This window comes from Mus caroli, chromosome X (genome assembly GCF_900094665.2).
Source record: "Mus caroli chromosome X, CAROLI_EIJ_v1.1, whole genome shotgun sequence".
Classification (NCBI taxonomy): Eukaryota; Metazoa; Chordata; class Mammalia; order Rodentia; family Muridae; genus Mus; species Mus caroli.
In genome coordinates this window covers 70,731,445-70,750,170 of record NC_034589.1, presented here as the reverse complement: position 1 = coordinate 70,750,170, position 18,726 = coordinate 70,731,445, and the positions used below count along the sequence as shown (strand labels likewise).

The 18,726-nt window shown below is 37.6% G+C and overlaps 1 protein-coding gene and 1 pseudogene across 1 annotated transcript in view; both read left to right on the top strand.

The window, feature by feature from the left end:
- F8 (coagulation factor VIII) overlaps positions 1-18,726 on the top strand; it is a 276,933-nt gene that overhangs the window by 204,023 nt on the left and 54,184 nt on the right. Inside the window, exons 15-19 of the mRNA XM_029473023.1 lie at positions 12,409-12,562; positions 15,252-15,461; positions 15,949-16,177; positions 16,359-16,541; positions 17,461-17,577. Of these exons, the coding sequence (XP_029328883.1) occupies positions 12,409-12,562; positions 15,252-15,461; positions 15,949-16,177; positions 16,359-16,541; positions 17,461-17,577 (893 nt within the window). The remainder of the gene's footprint in view (positions 1-12,408; positions 12,563-15,251; positions 15,462-15,948; positions 16,178-16,358; positions 16,542-17,460; positions 17,578-18,726) is intronic.
- LOC110286713 lies at positions 6,983-9,041 on the top strand (annotated as a pseudogene).

The following is an 18,726-nucleotide window of genomic DNA, read 5'->3' as shown; positions in this document are numbered from 1 at the left end:
CAAAAGAATGGGAATGGGTGGGTAGGGAAGTGGGGGGCGCTATGGGGGACTTTTGGGATAGCATTGGAAATGTAACTGAGGAAAATATGTAATAAAAATATTAAAAATTAAAAAAAAAGAAATATAGTCAAAAGCCCTTATATGATACCACCTGACATAGTGAGAGAGAATTTAAAACACATTGTATATCTGTGTACCTTGTCTAACAATCAGTTCACATAGAAAAGATTATCAGTGTTTCTAGGAGAGGAATTATTTTGTCAGTAAGTATATTTTAAAAATTTCAAAATAGCAAAAACAATGTTAAACATTAAGAAAATGCTAATTTCAAGCACAGTGAGAAAAATTATCAATATTTTCCTGATGTTTGTAGAACATGATTTTAATATTTTCAACTGTTACTATTCAACAAACAGGATAATTATTTTAAGTTATATTTCATTGTTATGTCTCCCTTTTCATTTCTGATTTTATTAATTTGAATATTGTCTCAGTGCCCTCTGGTTAGTCTGGCTAAGGGTTTATCTATCTTGTTGATTTTCTCAAAGAACCCGCTTCTAGTTTTGTTGATTCTTTGTATAGTTCTTTTTGTTTCTATTTGGTTGATTTCAGCCCTGAGTTTGATTATTTCCTGCCATCTACTCCTCTTGTGTGTATTTGCTTCTTTTTGTTATAGAGCTGGCAGGTGTGCTGTCAAGCTGTTAGTGTAAGCTCTCTTCAGTTTCTTTTTGGAGGCACTTAGAACTATGACTTTCCCTCTTACCACTGATTTCAATATGTCCGATAAGTTTTGATATGATGTGTCCTCATTTTCATTAAATTCTAAAAAGCCTTTAATTTCCTTATTTCTTCCTTGATCAAGTTATCATTGAGTACAGTGTTGTTCCGCTTCCATGTGTATATGCACTTTCTATTGTTTTGTTGTTGATGAAGACCAGCCTTAATCTGTGGTGATCTGATAGGATGCAAGGGATTATTTCAATCTACTTATATTAGTTGAGGATGGTTTTTGTGACTGATCATATGGTCAGTTTTAGAGAAGGTACCATGAAGTGCTGAGAAGAAGTTATATTCTTATGCTTTAGGATGAAATGTTCTATAAGTATCTGTTAGATCCATTTGGTTCATAACTTGTGTTAGTTTCACTGTTTAATTTCTTTATTTAGTTTCTGTTTCCATGATCTGTCCATTCCTGAGATCTGTCCATGATCTCCATTGCTGAGAATGGGCTATTGTCTCCATTATTGTGTGGGGTGCAATGTGTGCTTTGAGCTTTAGTAAAGTTTCTTTTATGAATGTGAGTGGCCCTGCATTTGGAGCATAGATGTTCAGAATTGAGAGTTCTTCTTGGTAGATTTTTCCTTTGGTGAGTATGAAGTGTCCTTCCTTATCTTTTTTGATAACTTTTGGTTGAAAGTTGATATTATTCGATATTAGAATGGCTAATCCAGCTTGTTTCTTTGGACCATTTGCTTGGAAAATTGTTTTCCAGCCCTTTACTCTGAGGAACTGTCTGCCTTTGTCACTGAGTTGTGTTTCCTATATGCAGCAATATGCTGGGTCCTGTTTACATATCCAGTTTGTTAGTCTATGTCTTTTTATTGGGGAATTGAGTCCATTGATTGTTGCTTCCTGTTATTTTTGTTGTTAGAGGTGGAATTATGTTTGTGTGGCTATCTTCTTTTGAGTTTTACTTTCTTGCTTTTTCTAAGGTGTAGTTTCCCTCCTTGTGTTGGCCTTTTCCATCTAGTGTCCTTTGTAGGGCTGGATTTATGGAAAGATACTGTGTAAATTTGGTTTTGTCATGGTATATCTTGTTTTCTCGGTCTATAGTAATTGAGAGTTTTGCTGAGTATAGTAGCCTGGGCGGTCATTTTGTGTTCTCTTGGGGTCTGTATGACATCTGCTCAGGATATTCTAGCTTTCATAGTCTCTGGTGAGAAGTCTGATGTAATTTTGATACATATGCCTTTATATGTTACATGACCTTTTTCCCTTACAGCTTTTAGTATTCTTTGTTTATTGCATTGAGTGTTTTAACTGTTATGTGATGGGAGGAATTTCTTTTCTGGTCCAGTCTATTTGGAGTTCTGTAGGCTTCTTATATGTTCATGGGTATCTATTTCTTTAGGTTAGGGAAGTTTTCTTCTATACTTTTTTTGAAGATATTTATTGTCTCTTTAAGTTGGGAATCTTCACTCTTTTCTACCTCTTTATACCTATTATCCTTAGGTTTGGTCTTCTCATTGTGTCCTGGATTTCCTGGATGTTTTGGGTTAGGAACTTTTTGCATTTTGCACTTTCTTTGACTGTTGTGTCAGTGTTTTCTATGGTATCTTCTGCACCTGAGATTCTCTCTTCTATCTCTTGTATTCTGTTTGATCTCTTTCCTAGGTTTTCTAACTCCAGGGTTGTCTCCTTTTGTGATTTCTTTATTGTTTCTATTCCCAATTTTAAATCTTAGATGATTTTGTTCATTTCCTTCACCTCTTTTATTATGTTTTTCTGTAATTTTTTAAGGGATTTTTTGTTTCCTCTTTAAGGGCTTCTAGCTGTTTACTTGTGTTCACCTGTATTTATTTATTTATTTATTTATTTCCTTTCTCTTTCTTTCTTTCTTTCTTCCTTTCTTCCTTTCTTTCTTTCTTTCTTTCTTTCTTTCTTTCTTTCTTTCTTTCTCTTTCTTTCTTTCTTTCTTCCTTCCTTCCTTTCTCTCTCTCTCTCTCTCTCTCTCTCTCTCTCTCTCTCTCTNTCTCTCTCTCTCTCTCTCTCTCTCTCTCTCTCTCTCTCTTTCTTTCTTTCTTTCTTTCTTTTTGAGACAGGGTTTCTCTGTATAGCCCTGGCTGTCCTGAAACTCACTCTGTAGACCAGGCTGACCTCAAACTCCGAAATCTGCCTACCTCTGCCTCCCAAATTCTGGGATTAAAGGTGTGTGCCACCACTGCCCAGCTCTCCTGTATTTCTTTAAGGGAGTTGTTTATGTCCTTAAAGTCCTCTATCAGAGAATCACTAGAAGTGAATTGAGATCTAAATCTTGCTTTTCCAGTGTGATGGTATTTCCCAGACTTGCTATGGTGGGAGAATTGGGTTCTGATGATGCAAAGTAACCTTGGTTTCTGTTGCTTGTTCTTACACTTGCCTCCCACCATCTGATTATCTCTAGTGCTATCTGCCCTTGATATATCTGACTAGAGCCTGTCCTTCCTGTGATCCTGGTTGTGTCAGAACTCCTCAGAGTTCAGCTGTCTCTGTGATCCTCTGATTCTGGGATCCTGAGATCCTGGGTGTGTCAGAGCTCCTAGGAGTCAAGCTGCCTCTGGGACCCTGAGATCCTGGTGTGACCAAGCTCCTGGGATCCTGGGATCCTGGGATCCTCTGATCCTGTGGTCCTGGGCATGTTAAAGCACCTGGGAGTGGAGCTTCTTCTGGGTGTTTTGAGACTGGCTGCAGAGTTAGCGCCCAAGGGTCTGCTCAGGGCACCTCTGATCCTATGATCCTGGGAATGTTAGAGTGCCTGGAAGTTGAGCTTTTTCTTAGTGTTGTGGGAGTGGCTCTGATCCTATGATTCTGGGAGTTTTGGAGCGCCTGGGATTGTATCTTCCTCTGGGTGTTGTGGGACTGGCTGCAGCGTTTGCACCCAAGTTCTGCTCAGGGCACCAGCCTAGACCAGAAGGAACCCATGCCACTGATCTGGCAGAGTTCCTGGTTGCCTGTGTCCTGCTGATCCCAGTTACTCCCAGTGTTGGGGCAAATGTTGTGTCCTCCTCACCTCTGATCCTATGATACTGGGCATGTTAGAGCGCTTGGGAATGGATCTTCCGCTGGGGGTTATGGGACTGGCTCTGATCCTATGATCCTGGGTGTGTTAGAGCATCTGGGAGTGGATCTTCCTCTGGGTGTTGTGCGATTGGCTCTGATCCTATGATCCTGGGAGTGTTGGAGCACTTGGGAGTGGATCTTCCTCTTGGGGGTTGTGGGACTGGCTGCAGAGTTCGCACCCAAGGTCTGCGCTGGGCACTAGCCCATACTAGCAGGAACCAGTACCACAGTCAGGCAGTTTTTGGGTGGTCCCAAAAACTGGTCCCAGTTACTTCCGGTGTTGGGGCAGATGTTATGTCCTCCTTACCTTTAATCCTATGATCCTAGGTATGTTAGAGCACTTGGGAGAGCAGCTTCCTCTGGGTGTTGTGAGACTGACTCTGATCCTATGATCCTCTATTCCTATTATTCTTAGGTTTGGTCTTTTCATAGTGTCCCAGATTTCCTATATGTTTGTGTTAGAAACTTTTTAGCTTTAGGTTTTTCTTTTATTGATGTATCAATTTTTTCTAATATACCTTCTATGCCTTAGATTCTGTCTTCCATCTCTTGTATTCTATTGTGTCTGCAGTTCCTATTCTCTTTCCTAGGTTTTCCATCTCCAGGATTGCCTCAGTTTGTCTTTTCTTTATTGCTTCTATTTCCATTTTCACATCTTGAATAGTTTTATTCATGTCCTTCCTGTTTGATTGTACTTTCCTTTGTTTCTTTATATTTATTTGCTTCCTCTTTAAGGGCCTCTACCTGTCTCCTTGTATTTTCCTGTATTTCTTTAAGGGATCTATTCTTATCTTCTTTCAAGGCTTCTATCATCTTTATAAGATTGTTTTAGTGTCATCTTTTTGTGCTTAGGTTGTGTTAGAATATCCAGAGCTTGCTGTAGCAGGATAGCAGGGCCATATTGCCCTGGCCCTTGTTAATTGTGTTTTTATGCTGTCCTTTAGCCATCTGGTTGTTTCTGGTGTTGAATGAATGTTGCTGGTGTCAACGGGACTCATTGGGGAAGCAGACAGAGCCTTGATCCTGATGGTGGAACTCAGGGAACAGCAAGTTCCTCACCTCTGCTGGCTGTGCCCCAGATGGACTCTGCTGCCTGTGCCCCAGGTGGACCTTCCAGGCATGGGATTGTCTGGGAGAGGTTTAATCTGGATGCTCCTTGGAGCCTCCACAAAGCTCCTCAGGAAGGCAAAGAGAGCCATGGGCCAGGAGACAGCACACAGCTCACCTCTGCTGGCTGTGCCTCAGATGGGCCCCAAGTGGATAGGGCTGTTTTTTAAAATATGGGCAATCCAAAAGAAAAACGGGTGGTTTGATTTTAGGAGAGCCAAATAACATTGAACTAGGTTAGAGAAAGCAAATATAGAAGAAAGGCATTAGGAGAATCAGTCAATAAATATAATGGACTACCTACTGTGTGATAGATTGTTTCAGGCACTTAAATACAGTATAGCAGGAGCTTACCTTCTCTTAGTACAAGAGATAACAACTAGTAAAAAACATAGTTAAAGGAGGATTAGGAAGATGGCTTAGTCAATATAGTGCTTGATGTGAGAATATAAGGACCTGAGTTCAGCATAGGACCCAAGTTCAGTTTTCAGTTCCCATATAATTACCCATAACTCCAGCTTCCAGAAATCTGTTATATTCTTCCAGCCTCCATGAGCACACACCCTCATATACATACACACATGCACACATACACAGTTCTCAAAAAAAAAAAAGTCTTAAAAAATAATGTGGTGAGGGCTGGACAGATGGCTCAGAGGTTAAGAGCACTGACTGCTCTTCCTTAGGTCCTGAGTTCAATTCCCTACAACATGATGGCTCATAACCATCTATAATGAGATCTGGTGCCCTCTTCTGGCCTGCAGGCATACATACAGGCAGGATGCTGTATACATAATATATAAATCTTTAAAAAAATATTGTGGTAGCACTTACTTATAATCCTAGTGCTGGAAAGGCAGAAGCAAACAGATATATGTCTGGGAAGGGGGTGTTATTAGCCAGCAAGCCTGGCCTAATTGTTGAGCTTCAGGTTCAGTGAGAGACACCTATCTTTAAAAACAAGGTAGATGGCTCCTGAGGAATGACATCCAAGGCTCATCCCTGACCTTCACAAACATATACATGTATAGATACATATATAAAAAGAGAAATAAGATAATTTCAAGGGTGCTATTCAGAAAATAATATAGAATGGTTCAAGTCACTTCAGCTGTTATAGTAAAAAAAAAAATTCTTTTGAGGAGTTGAGGCCTAAATGATAATGAGGCAAGGTGATAGAGCTCAGAAAAGACAGAAGCTCTAAGAATGGGCATGTTTAGAACTTTGAGGTACAGAAACAGGTATTACTAGAGTAGAGTAAAAAGTTCAAGGTATGCAGGGTATTGAGGTGGCAGAATTGGGTAGCTGATGCACAATACAGGTCCTAGAGAAAGAAGAGATACCCTTCGTTATTCTGACTCACAAAAAAAATGACAATAAATAGACCATCTGTGTTCCTATATAAAGCCCACCATACAAATTTTGCACTTTATCTCATTCCTTTACCCCTCATAAAAATGTTTCTTTAAGCCAGTGGTTCTTAACCTTCCTAATGTTATGACCCTTTAATTATAATGTAAATATCTGATATGCAGGATATCTGATGTTCAGCCCCCCAAAGGGTCATTACCTACAGGTTAAGAACTGCTGCTCTAGAAGTTCCTTTTTTTCTTTCTTATACAGTCAGTTTCTCACTATCCACTAGACTGGTGTTATCCATATCAATCATGCTATTATTTTTTAAAAATTTTAGATTATTTTATGTGTATGAGGTTTTTTTCTGCATGTTCAAATTGCACCATATATGTGTCTGATGCCCACAGAGATCAGAAAAAGTCAGATCCCTTGAAACTAGAATTCCAGATAATTGGTAACCATCACGTCAGTTCTAGGACCTGAACTTGGGTCCTCTGGAGAGTCACCAAGTACTCTAAACTGCTAAGTCATCTGTCTAGCTCCCAATCGTGTTATTATTAATGGCCATTCCTTCATTTCATTTATTTAGACCCCAAACTTAAAGTTATTGCTTATCTCTCCTTCCCCACTCCCAAACTCACACCTAATCCATCAGAGGATCTTGTTGGTTATAATATGTTTTTACAAACCAAATTTTTGAAATGGACTAAATATTAGCATAAGAAGAAAACATAATGAAATGGGAAGATAAGAATGACTAGAGATCCACAAGCTTCTGCCCCACATGTGCGAAGTACTATGATGGAAGTCAAAGGGAAGAAAAAAATTACAGAAAAGAGTCCACAGACATCACAAGCAAAGAATAGATTTCATAAAAACAGTGAGTCTAGTTCTTCAAAAACGTTCCCAAGGAAAGCTGTTAAGGAAGGTGGACCTAAAGTCACACCTGAGAACTTTGAGAAAGGTGCCAAAAAAACTGGCAAGAACGGTGTGAAGCTGTTCAAGACCAAGCCACAATGGGGCAAAGGACCGAAGGACAACTTTCAGAAGGCTAATAAATTCAAGTGGAAATTCCAGCCATATGGTGAAAGTGATGAATCAGCAGCCAAGAAACCCAAAGTGGGATGACTTCAAAAAGAAGAAGAAAGAGCTGAAGCAAAGCAGGCAGGTCAGTGATAAGACCAACTATAACATCATGGTTCGAGCAGAGCACATTTGGAAGAGCTTTAGAAGAAAAGATTGTGACAAAAACAAAAACAAAAAAGAAAAAAACAAACAACAAAAAAAAACGGGTGAAGCTCATGAGTGATTTGCAGAAGTTGATTCAAGGGAAAATTAAAACTATTGCCTTTGCAACTCGATCCAGTATTTCATTCAGTATGGGAATGAGGAGCCTAGGAAGCAGGCTTTCCAAGAATTACAAGGTGACTTGCTTGAATTAAGTAAAACCAAATATTCCAGGAATATTGTTAAGAAATTTCTCATGTGTGGAAGTAAACCACAAGTTTCAGAGATAATCAAAAGTTTTAAAGGTCATGTGAGGAAGATTCTGTGGCATTCAGAGGCATCGGCCATTATGGAGTATCCATACAACAACAAAGCCATTTTGGAACAGAGGAACATGCTGACAGAGAAGCTGTATGGGAACATATTTCAGCTTTACAAGTCAGCAGATCATCCAATGCTGGACAAGGTGCTGGAGCTGCAGCCAGCAAAGCTAGAGCTTATCATGGACGAAATGAAGCAGATTCTGACTCCGATGGCCCAAAAGGGAGCTGTGATTAAGTACTCACTGGTTCATAAAATATTCTTGGACTTTTTTACCTATGCACCCCCAAACCTTCGATCAGAACTAATTGAAGCCATCCGGGAAGCAGTGGTGTACCTGGCCCACACACACGATGGCGCCAGAGTGGCCATGCACTGCCTGTGGCATGACACACCCAAGGACAGGAAATCGATCATGAAAACAATGAAGATGGATGTGGACAAGGTTGCCAATGGCCAATACTCTCACTTGGTTCTACTGGCAGCATTTGATTGTATTGATGATGCCAAGTTTGTGAAGCAGATAATCATATCAGAAATCATCAGTTCCTTGCTCAGCATAGTTAATGACAAATATGGAAGAAAAGTCCTGTTGTACTTGATGAGCCCCAGAGATCCCACCCACACAATGCCAGAGATAATCGAGCTTCTGCAGAAAGGTGATGGCAGCACACACAGCAAGAAAGACACTGCAATACACCAGCATGAGCTCTTGGAGTCCATCTCCCCAACTTTGCTGAGCTACCTGCAAGGACACACTCAAGAAGTGGTGCTGGATGTCTGCATGTGTGCTGATGTTGGACATCCTGGAATCTACTACTGGAGATGTTCAGCCTGCTATGGATACCATCGCTGGTTTGGCACCAACAGAACTGTATCCTGGTGGCAAGGATGGAGAGCTTCATGTTGCTGAGCATCCTGCAGGACATCTAGTTCTCAAATGACTAATAGAGCAAGATAAAAAGATGAAAGAAAATGGAAAAGAAGGTTGCTTTGCAAAAACCCTTGTAGAGCACGTTGGTATGAAGAACCTCAAGTCCTGAGCCAGCATCAACAGAGGTGCCATTATTCTTTCCACCCTTCTTCAGAGTTGTGACCAAGAAGTTGTAAACAAAGTCAAAGGTGGACTGAAAACCCTGATTCCTACCTTAGAAAAAAACAAAAGCACTAGCAGAGGCATCAAGACTCTGCTTGAGAAGCTGACTGCATAGGCATACAGGATGAGCAAGCAGGAACCTGCTTCCCAAAGGACAAAGCATGGAATCTATCATGCTCATAACTGGATGCTCTATGCATGTATTTGTTAAAAGACCTATTTATATAAAATTGTTTCTAAAAGAGAAAAAAAGAATGACTAGGGATAAAATCAGGTTACAAAACACTTTATAATAATAATCAAATCACAGGCTTTTCTATTAGCTGAGACTTGGAAATGACTTGGCCAAGTGGAGGTGGACTACATTCTCCCGACTCCATTTGCATGTTGAACTCTTTACTGTCTCCATTTCTCCTTGAGCTGATTCAGATGAACTATTATATAGCCTTAACAATAAAGGTGACTTGTCTTTCTAGATGAATATAAGTCTGCAGTCAATCTGAATGTTTACAGAATGAAGTAATAGCAGTAAAAATGAAAAAAAAAAGAGACTCAAATGAGCTGACTTCTCACATGAAAATGCTTCCATCAGAATCAATAAGGAGAAATTCTGCCTCAGCAAGCACTTGAGGCAAAGACATTAGATGAATAGATGGAGCCACAAACATCTAAGAAAGAAGAATGTATTAATCTCAGGGTTGGAAAATAAAAATGATTAATTCAAGATACAAGAAGAATTAATATAAAATCCATTTCACTGTTCTAAAATTATAAACTTGGAGCTGAGGAGTTGGCTCAGCATTTAAGAGAAGTTTCTGCTTTTGCAGAGGGTCTAAATTTGGTTCCCAGAACCCAATGGCAGTTCACAATTGCCCGTGATTCAAGTTCCAAGAGTTCTGACACCCTCTCCTGGTCTCTGTGGACACTGATATGCATGTGGCACATACACAGAGACATGCATGCTCATAAATAAAAAGAAATCTTTAAAAATAATTAAAGTCAATAAAATTATGAACTTGATGTACATAAAAAGTATGCTAAAGAGAATGGAGATATTAGCTATAGAATGGAAAAATACACCACTTTATTGATCATGAAAATGTAAAATAAAATTACAATGAAACACTACTGTGCAACCACCAGAATAGCCAAAAGTATAAAAATGTACTCAAGAATTTAGACCAAATAGAACTCCTACATTTTATTGTTGTTAAAAATGGAAAATATAACTGCTGATTTAGAAAGCAGTGTACCATTATCTACAAAGAATAAAATAGTCCTTTCCAGCAATTCAATTCCTGCATGTGTGACCAAAACAAATACATGTATTTGTTCCCCAAGACATTTACCTGAAGGTTCATTTCAGGACTATTTCCAAGTCCCAATGTACAAATGTAGTGGTAACTCATGTGTGTGTGTGTGTGTGTGTGTGTGTGTGTGTGTGTGTGTGTACACATATATGTGAGTGTATATATGTATATGTATGTATGTGTATATATATACATATATGATTAGAGTATATTAATCTAATAAAGTACAATACAGTAACAGAGAATACATAAGCTATAATTACAACATAGATGAATGTCTCAACTGTAATACTTATGAAAGAAAAATCTAAATATATGTATACTGTTGCCCCTTACATACGTAAAATAAAAAGCAAAACTGGACTAATTATTTTATGAATGTGTGTGGTTAGAAGTGTAAACTTATGAAAAGCAAAGAAATAAGATTATTATAAGCATCAGAAGAGTGGTTACTTTTAGCGGAGAGATAGCAAGGTGTGAGTAGAAAGGGATATATAGTTTTCTGGGAGATGTCTGCATTTCTGAATGAAAGATGTGTATATTTTAGTTCAGAATTTTAAAGTAATATTTTTAAAATTTTGAGATATAAGAAATAGAAACCAGGCTCTCTTATATTTAGAGTATGTTCTTAAGGTCTATATTTATTTAACACTCACCAATAATTTTTTCTTGTTATAGGGAAGCAGGTTTCTTTCTTTTTTAATTTTATCTAATCGTTTTTTACAATCCATATTTTATCATCCTTCTGGTTCACCCTCTGACTGTTCCACATCCCATACCTCTTTCCCCCATCTCCACGAGGATGTCTTTACTCCCCCCACCTCCACCCCATCCCCACTCCACCAGACCTCCGCACTCCCAGGGGCCTCCAATCTCTTGAGGGTTAGGTGCACCTTCTTTGACTGAGTCCAGACCCAGCAGTCCTTTGCTGTATATGTGTTGGAGAGCCTCATATCATCTGGTGTGTGCTGCCTGGTTGGTGGACCAGTGTCTGAGAGATCTCAGGGCCAGGTTAGTTGAGACTGCTGGTCTTCCTCTAGGGTCTTCCTCCTCTTCAGCTTCTTCCAACTTTTCCCCAATTCAACCACAGGGGTCAGCTGCTTCTGTCCATTGGTTGGGTGCAAATATCTGCATCTGACTCTTTCAGTTGCTTGTTGGGTCTTTTAGAGGGCAGTCATGATAGGCCCCTTTTTTGTGAGTGCTCCATAGCCTCAGTAATAGTGTCAGGCCTTGGGGCCTCCCCTTGAGCTGGATCCCAATTTGAGCCTGGCACTGGACCTCCTTTTCCTCGGGATCTTCTGCATTTTTGTTCCTGTGGTTCTTTCAGACAGGAACCAATAAATTTTTTAAAGACTTGTTTATTTAATGAGTGTATGAGTCTTCTATCTGCATGTACACCAGCATGACAGAAGAGGGTATCAGATCCTGTTACAGATGGTTCTAAACCACTATGTGGTTGCTGGGAATTGAACTCAGAACCTCTGGAATATCAGTCAGTGCTCTTAAACACTGAGCCTTCTATCCAGCTGTCAATAATAAATTTTGAGTATGTGCCTCATTTTAGATAATATTCTGACTTCTGGGAATGAAGCAGTAGAAAAAATAGACAAAACTTCCAGCTTTTAAAGAACTTACATAGTAGTAAAGTCTGAAGACAATATTTCAAAGATCAACAAATTGTGGACTTCTGACCTCTAGCTATTTGGCATTTGCCAGTTTATACAAGTGTTTTGTGTACTGAAACCAAAATCTACCCTTCTTTCCTTTCTTCTCTTTCCCCCTTCCTTCCTTCCTTCCTCCCTTTTTGTAAAAGAGTCTCAGGTACCTAAGGCTATTCTCAAACTTTCTATGTCCCCCATTCAGGCTTAAAGCTTGTAGTGTTTCTCTTGTTTCAGGCTTCTGGGTGCTGGAGTTACAGCCACCATAACTAGTTTTTGCTGCACTAGAAATGGAAGTCAGAGATCCCTACATGTTGGCAAGCACTACAAACCGAGCCACATCGCTAGCCCCTGAAAATTATCTTTCATCTCTTTCTTTCCTGCCTGCACCATTATATTTATCGTTTATCATGAATTTTTCTTAAGTATATCTCAAATAAAGGGAAAACAAAAGTGTGAGATATCCCTCCTCATGGGTCCATAAAGTGCTGATTTTCTTCTTCTTTTTCTCCAGGTATCAAAGTGACAATGTACCTCAGTTCAAGAAAGTAGTTTTCCAGGAATTTACTGATGGCTCCTTTAGTCAGCCCTTATACCGTGGAGAATTAAATGAACACCTGGGGTTGTTGGGCCCATATATAAGAGCAGAAGTTGAAGACAACATTATGGTAAGTTAAAGGCAATTGAATTCCAAAAAAAATTCTATATATTTAGTTTGCTTCGAATTATAAAAATATTATATGTACATATGATAAAATTAGAAGTTAAATAGTCTAGGCTAGTGGTTCTCAACCCTTTGAGAGGATAAGGTGACCCTTTCATAAGGTTCATGAATCAGATACATATCAGATTTTACATTACCATTCATCACAGTAGCAAAATTACAATTTTGAAGTAGCAATGAAAATAATTTTATGGCTGGGGTCACCACAACATGTGGAACTATATTAAAGGGTTGTAGTATTAGGAAGTTTGAGACTACTGGTCTAGGCCTAACATAACAGCCTGCAAAACACATGCAACCAAATATAGATATGTGTGTCCTAGCACAAAATTACAAACTTACTTTGAACGATTTTTTGAATTTTTTGAAACTCAATTGTATAATTCTTCAGTGTGAATATCAGTAGAAAACATCATGTCACAGTATGAGAAGACTGATTTGTGGAAACAAAAGGAAGTAATGTGAGAGAAAAGGAAGAGAAAGAGTAGACGAGTATATAAGGAATATGTTCAAGCTGTATCATACACATGAATGAAAATATCCTAGGTAATATAGTAACACAATGAATATATATCAGTGGGAAAAATAAAGTATTCTCCCATCTGAAAAAAATAAAGTGTATAAAATTAAAAAGTTGAAAATTATCCTATAGTTATTTTGTTGTATATTTCTCATCTGTTGCCTGATTTTTTTATGTATTAGAAATTATATCATATATAATTCTGCTTCTTTTTAATTATGTATTATGTAATAAACATTTTATATCATTAAACACTTTATAAGTAAGAAAGGAAGGACTCTGTGGCTGGGTGTGGTAGCACATGCCTTTCTTTAATCCTCCTCCCAACTCCCCACCTTACCTCCCATCCATGCACTCGGGAGGCAGAGGCAGAGGCCTGTGGATCTCTGAGTTTGATTTCAGCCTCATCTATGTAGGGAATTCAAGGACGTTCAGGACAATCTTGAGAGAGACTCTGTCTATAAAAACAAAACAGGAAAAAAGAATGACTACATAATAATCTATTATATGAACTGTTGGAACCATAGGTTACTTAACCATGTACTTTGAATAACCTTTGAAATCGTTTCCTTTTTTCCTTTTATTTCTTTGAGACAGCAATTTAAAATGTAGCCTTGACCTGCAACTTGGAGAAATCTTATCTTTGTCTCTTGAGTGCAGTGATTAAAGGTGAATGCCACCACACCCAGCTTCCCTCTTTTCTATTTTATAAATAATTATTTTCCTTTAACTAGGATAAAACTCCAGAACTGTACTATACATAAATTGTGAATTCTCTGTTAATATCCTTTGTAAATTTGTCTTTTTAGAGGGGATAATTTTATTAATATTACCTTACATATTAGATTTTTTTTTTTTTTTTTTTTTTAGTTTTTCAAGGCAGGGTTTCTCTGTGTAGTCCTGGCTGTCCTGGAACTCACTCTGTAGACCAGGCTGGCCTCGAACTCAGACATCTGCCTGCCTGTGCCTCCCAAGTGCTGGGATTAAAGGCATGTGCCACCACTGCCCGGCTACATATTAGATATTAACCAGTGACAATTTTAACTAAAAGTATTTAAATATAAAATTATGCTATAAAATAAAATATTTAAAAGCCTTCTGGGTAGAGGGAATTTTTTTATAAATATAAAAGCAGTGAAATTGTCAAAGTGGAACGTTTTATGAGTTACAACCTAAAAAACTATTTTATTTTTTAAGAAAATCTTATGAAATTAAGAGACAGTAAACTTAGGAAAATACTTTTTTAAGGAAAATACTTTTATTACTCAACTATATCTCATTAAGTCCTACAAAATGTAAGTAACTTTTGGTGCATTTTAAGAAAAAGATCAAAGTTAATTTATTTTATTCCAAAAATATTCATTCATTTTTTCCAGCTGACTGCTAATAAACATAGAAGCCTCTAAAGCTATGGGATTATAGATACATTTTTTTCTAACTTGGAATTTATTTTACTTTGCATATATTTTATGATAAATGTGCATACTTTTTAAAAAAGATTTATTTATTATTTTATATATAAGTACATTGTAGCTGTCTTCAGATGTACCAGAAGAGGGCATCAGATGTCATTACAGGTGGTTGTAAGCCACCATGTGGTTGCTAGAATTTGAACTCAGGACCTTCGGAAGAGCACTCAGTGCTCTTACCCGCTGAACCATCTCTCCAGCCCCATACTTTTTTTTAATCTAAAAAGAAAACATTTTTTAAAAGGACACAAAGTGGGTGAGTAGGGATGTAGGTTTTGATCTGGGAGAAAAAGTACAGATGAATTTAATCAAGTTACAGTTTGGAATTCTCAAAGAACTGATGAAAATAAATAAAAAATTTTAAAGATAATATATATCCATCTTGGAATTTGTTATAAGAAACCTTAAATAGTCACTCTTCAAGACATAGTGAGATTTTCTGTTTACTTTTAGGTGTTTAATAAGTTTCTCCTCTGTAATTTTCATCTTATAAAACTAGAATCCAAATTTTTCTCATAACTTTCTTCTTAAAGTCTAAGTTAATAAAAATTGGATATAGACCAAAAGATTGAGGGATACAGATATAAAACCTTAAGATTTTAATATTCTAAAAAAATATTCTCCTGGATTTTTTTCGTCTTCAGGTAACTTTCAAAAACCAGGCCTCCCGTCCCTACTCCTTCTATTCTAGCCTCATTTCTTATAAAGAAGATCAGAGAGGAGAAGACCCTAGAAGAAACTTTGTCAAGCCTAATGAAACCAAAATTTATTTTTGGAAAGTACAACATCATATGGCACCCACAGAAGATGAGTTTGACTGCAAGGCCTGGGCTTACTTCTCTGATGTTGATCTTGTAAGCCGTTCTTTATTTGGATATCCATATTCTCACTTTTTTTTTTTTAAAAAAAGGGTCTTTATTATTTCTTTTTTGGAATTTTTTAATGAGTATTGGTGTTTTGCCTGTGTTTACATCTGTGCATCATGTGTATGCCTATTGTCCACAAAGACCATAGGAGGCTTTGGATCCCCTGGAACTGGAGTTAAAAACAGTTGTGAGCTGAAATGTGGGTACTGGGAATAAAACACAGATCTTCTGGAAGAGCAGCCAGTGGTCTTAACCATTGAGCTATCTTTTCCAGCCTGATTTTTATCTTCTATGGTAAGCATTTTGGTATTTATCCTAAGAACAGTGAGATTTTTAAGCAAGGGAAGTGATGTCACTTTTCTATGTTAGAAATATTACTCTGGAATCTACTACATAGAATGAGTGGTACTTTGGCATGCAAGTTGATAAGAGAGAACTTACACTAATACAATTAATGCCCTCCTGGGAACTCTAGGAAAGAGATATGCACTCGGGATTAATTGGACCCCTTCTGATTTGCCACACGAACACACTGAATCCTGCTCATGGGAGACAAGTGTCAGTACAGGAATTTGCTCTGCTTTTCACTATCTTTGATGAGACCAAGAGCTGGTACTTCACTGAAAATGTGGAAAGGAACTGCAAGACACCCTGCAATTTCCAGATGGAAGACCCCACTTTGAAAGAGAATTATCGCTTCCATGGTAATAAAATCCATACATAAATTATGCTCAATGTGAAATATAGTGTGTACTTTTTCAAATGAGCCATGAGCCAGAGACTTGAAAAGTAATAAGTGAAATGCTGAAGGATGTCAGTATTATCTGTGGAGAAACAGGAACTTAAGTGATAGAATTTAGTAATTTTCTCTGTGTTCTTCTCTAGCAATCAATGGTTATGTAATGGATACCCTACCAGGCTTAGTAATGGCTCAAGATCAAAGGATTCGATGGTATCTTCTCAGCATGGGCAACAATGAGAACATCCAATCTATTCATTTCAGTGGACATGTTTTCACTGTACGGAAAAAAGAGGAGTATAAAATGGCAGTGTTCAACCTCTACCCAGGTGTGAGATAGCTTATACTGTCCTCTATCTACTGTATTTATTGATAACTTACTTTAAATGGTACTATTGATATAATGAGTTTCAGAGAATCTCCTTGCTGAAATGCCTTACTTTTTCAAAGTAACCTTATCCTATACACAAATTTAAATACATTAGCAAATGAATGAGATAATTTCAGATGCATAAAAACTACTTAAACCAGATAGTACTTCCCTAAGAATCTTTTATTATATTCCTCTCAAATCCCACATGATACTAGCAGCTATCAAGACTGATTTGTTTACAGATGTAACCAATATATTGATGAAGCACTAATGACAGTGTTGATCAAAACACAGTTTTATTTCAGTTCTCCATTTGTCCCTTTTAAATAGTACAGGTGTGTGTGTGTGTGTGTGTGTGTGTGTGTGTGTGTGTGTGTGTGTGTGTGTGTCTTTATGTCTGTGTCTGTATGCACATATAAGTGTCTGGTGCCCACGAAGGTCAGAAGAAGTCATCAGAACCCCTTGAATTGTAATTGCAGGCAGTTGTGAATGACCTGACATAGGTAATTGGATACCAAACTCAGGTCCTCTGCAAGACCACTTGCACATTTAACCCCTGAGCCACCTGTCCAGCTTCTCCCATCCCTCCAGCTTCTTATAACTTGAGATCCCTTTACTTAGTGCCCTGGATCCTAGATGATCTTATTGTGATTTCTATTCACCTTGAAGGTTACATCTGGCCAATAGTAAAGATACCTCTAGGATTTTTTTCAGAGCAAAACATCACATGGTAAATCCTTTGCACTTGAGAGATCTAAGGTGATGGAACTGAATTTTGGTAACTCTATTTTCATATTACATATTGTAAATAAGCCAATTTATTCCATACTCATTTTTTAATGAAATACAATTTTTCTTCCTTTTCATTTTAAAAGGTGTTTTTGAGACACTGGAAATGATACCATCCAGAGCTGGAATTTGGCGAGTAGAATGCCTTATTGGCGAGCACTTACAGGCTGGGATGAGCACTCTTTTTCTGGTGTACAGCAAGCGTGAGTAACTATGGATAGAAGTTCACTAACCATTCAGTCTATTTCTGTATAATTTCCCTCCTCCTTGAAGTGGCTGTCTTTGTCAAAAACAAGCTTGTATTACTATTAAATTTAAAATGAATGAGCTTTGGGCCCTTTGAATATCAAGCTGTGATATTTAGCAGACTGTTGCTTAAAAGTCTTCAATTTTACAATAGCAGATTTGGGAACTTAATTTTGATTTAAATACCAGAGATAACTTAGAAATTTCACTTGTAAGAGTTTGGGGATATAACCTTGTGAAGGTTTGTATATGCTCGGCCCAGGGAGTGGCACTATTAGTAGGTGTGGCCTTGTTGAAGTAGGTATGTCACTGTGGGTGTGGAATATAAGACCCTCAACCCTAGCTGTCTGGAAGTCAGTCTTCTACTAGTAGCCTTCAGATGAAAATGTAGAACTGTCAGCTCGTCCTGAACTATGCCTGCCTGCATGCTGCCATACTCCTGCCTTGATGATAATGGACTGAACCTCTTTTTTTTTTGAAATGTTAATTGACTTTAATTGGTATAATTATTTCTCAGTGTGCACATATATTACAGCACTGCATTATACATCTTTAACAAAACCCATAAACCACTTCATAACATTTTATGCATAAAAAAATAACACCTAACCTTAAACCCCATAGAAAATTGTATTTTAAAATAAGAAAAACCCAAATTGTACTAATAAACTGTTATTGTATGTTTAAAACATTACTGACATTTTACAATAATGTTTTACAAAAATGTTTTAAAGATAAAATAATGGTTTGAAGAAAGTTAATTAATATAAGCAACCAAGCATCTAATGAAATGTAAATAAGGTATATAAGGATGCTATACATTTTGATCATTGTTTCTGAAGTGTATCCTTGTCCTCAAGTATACTTAAGTTATTTAGAAAATATTTTACTGAGACAATTGTATGCATTTGGCTTAAGTTGGAGAAATGGTTCTGTGGGTAAAGACTCTTGCTATCAAGACTGATATCCTTAGTTTTATCCTGAAAACCCACAGGGTAGAAGGAATGTTAATTTTTTTTTAATTTTTAATATTTTTATTACATATTTTCCTCAGTTACATTTCCAATGCTATCCCAAAAGTCCCCCATAGCGCCCCCCACTTCCCT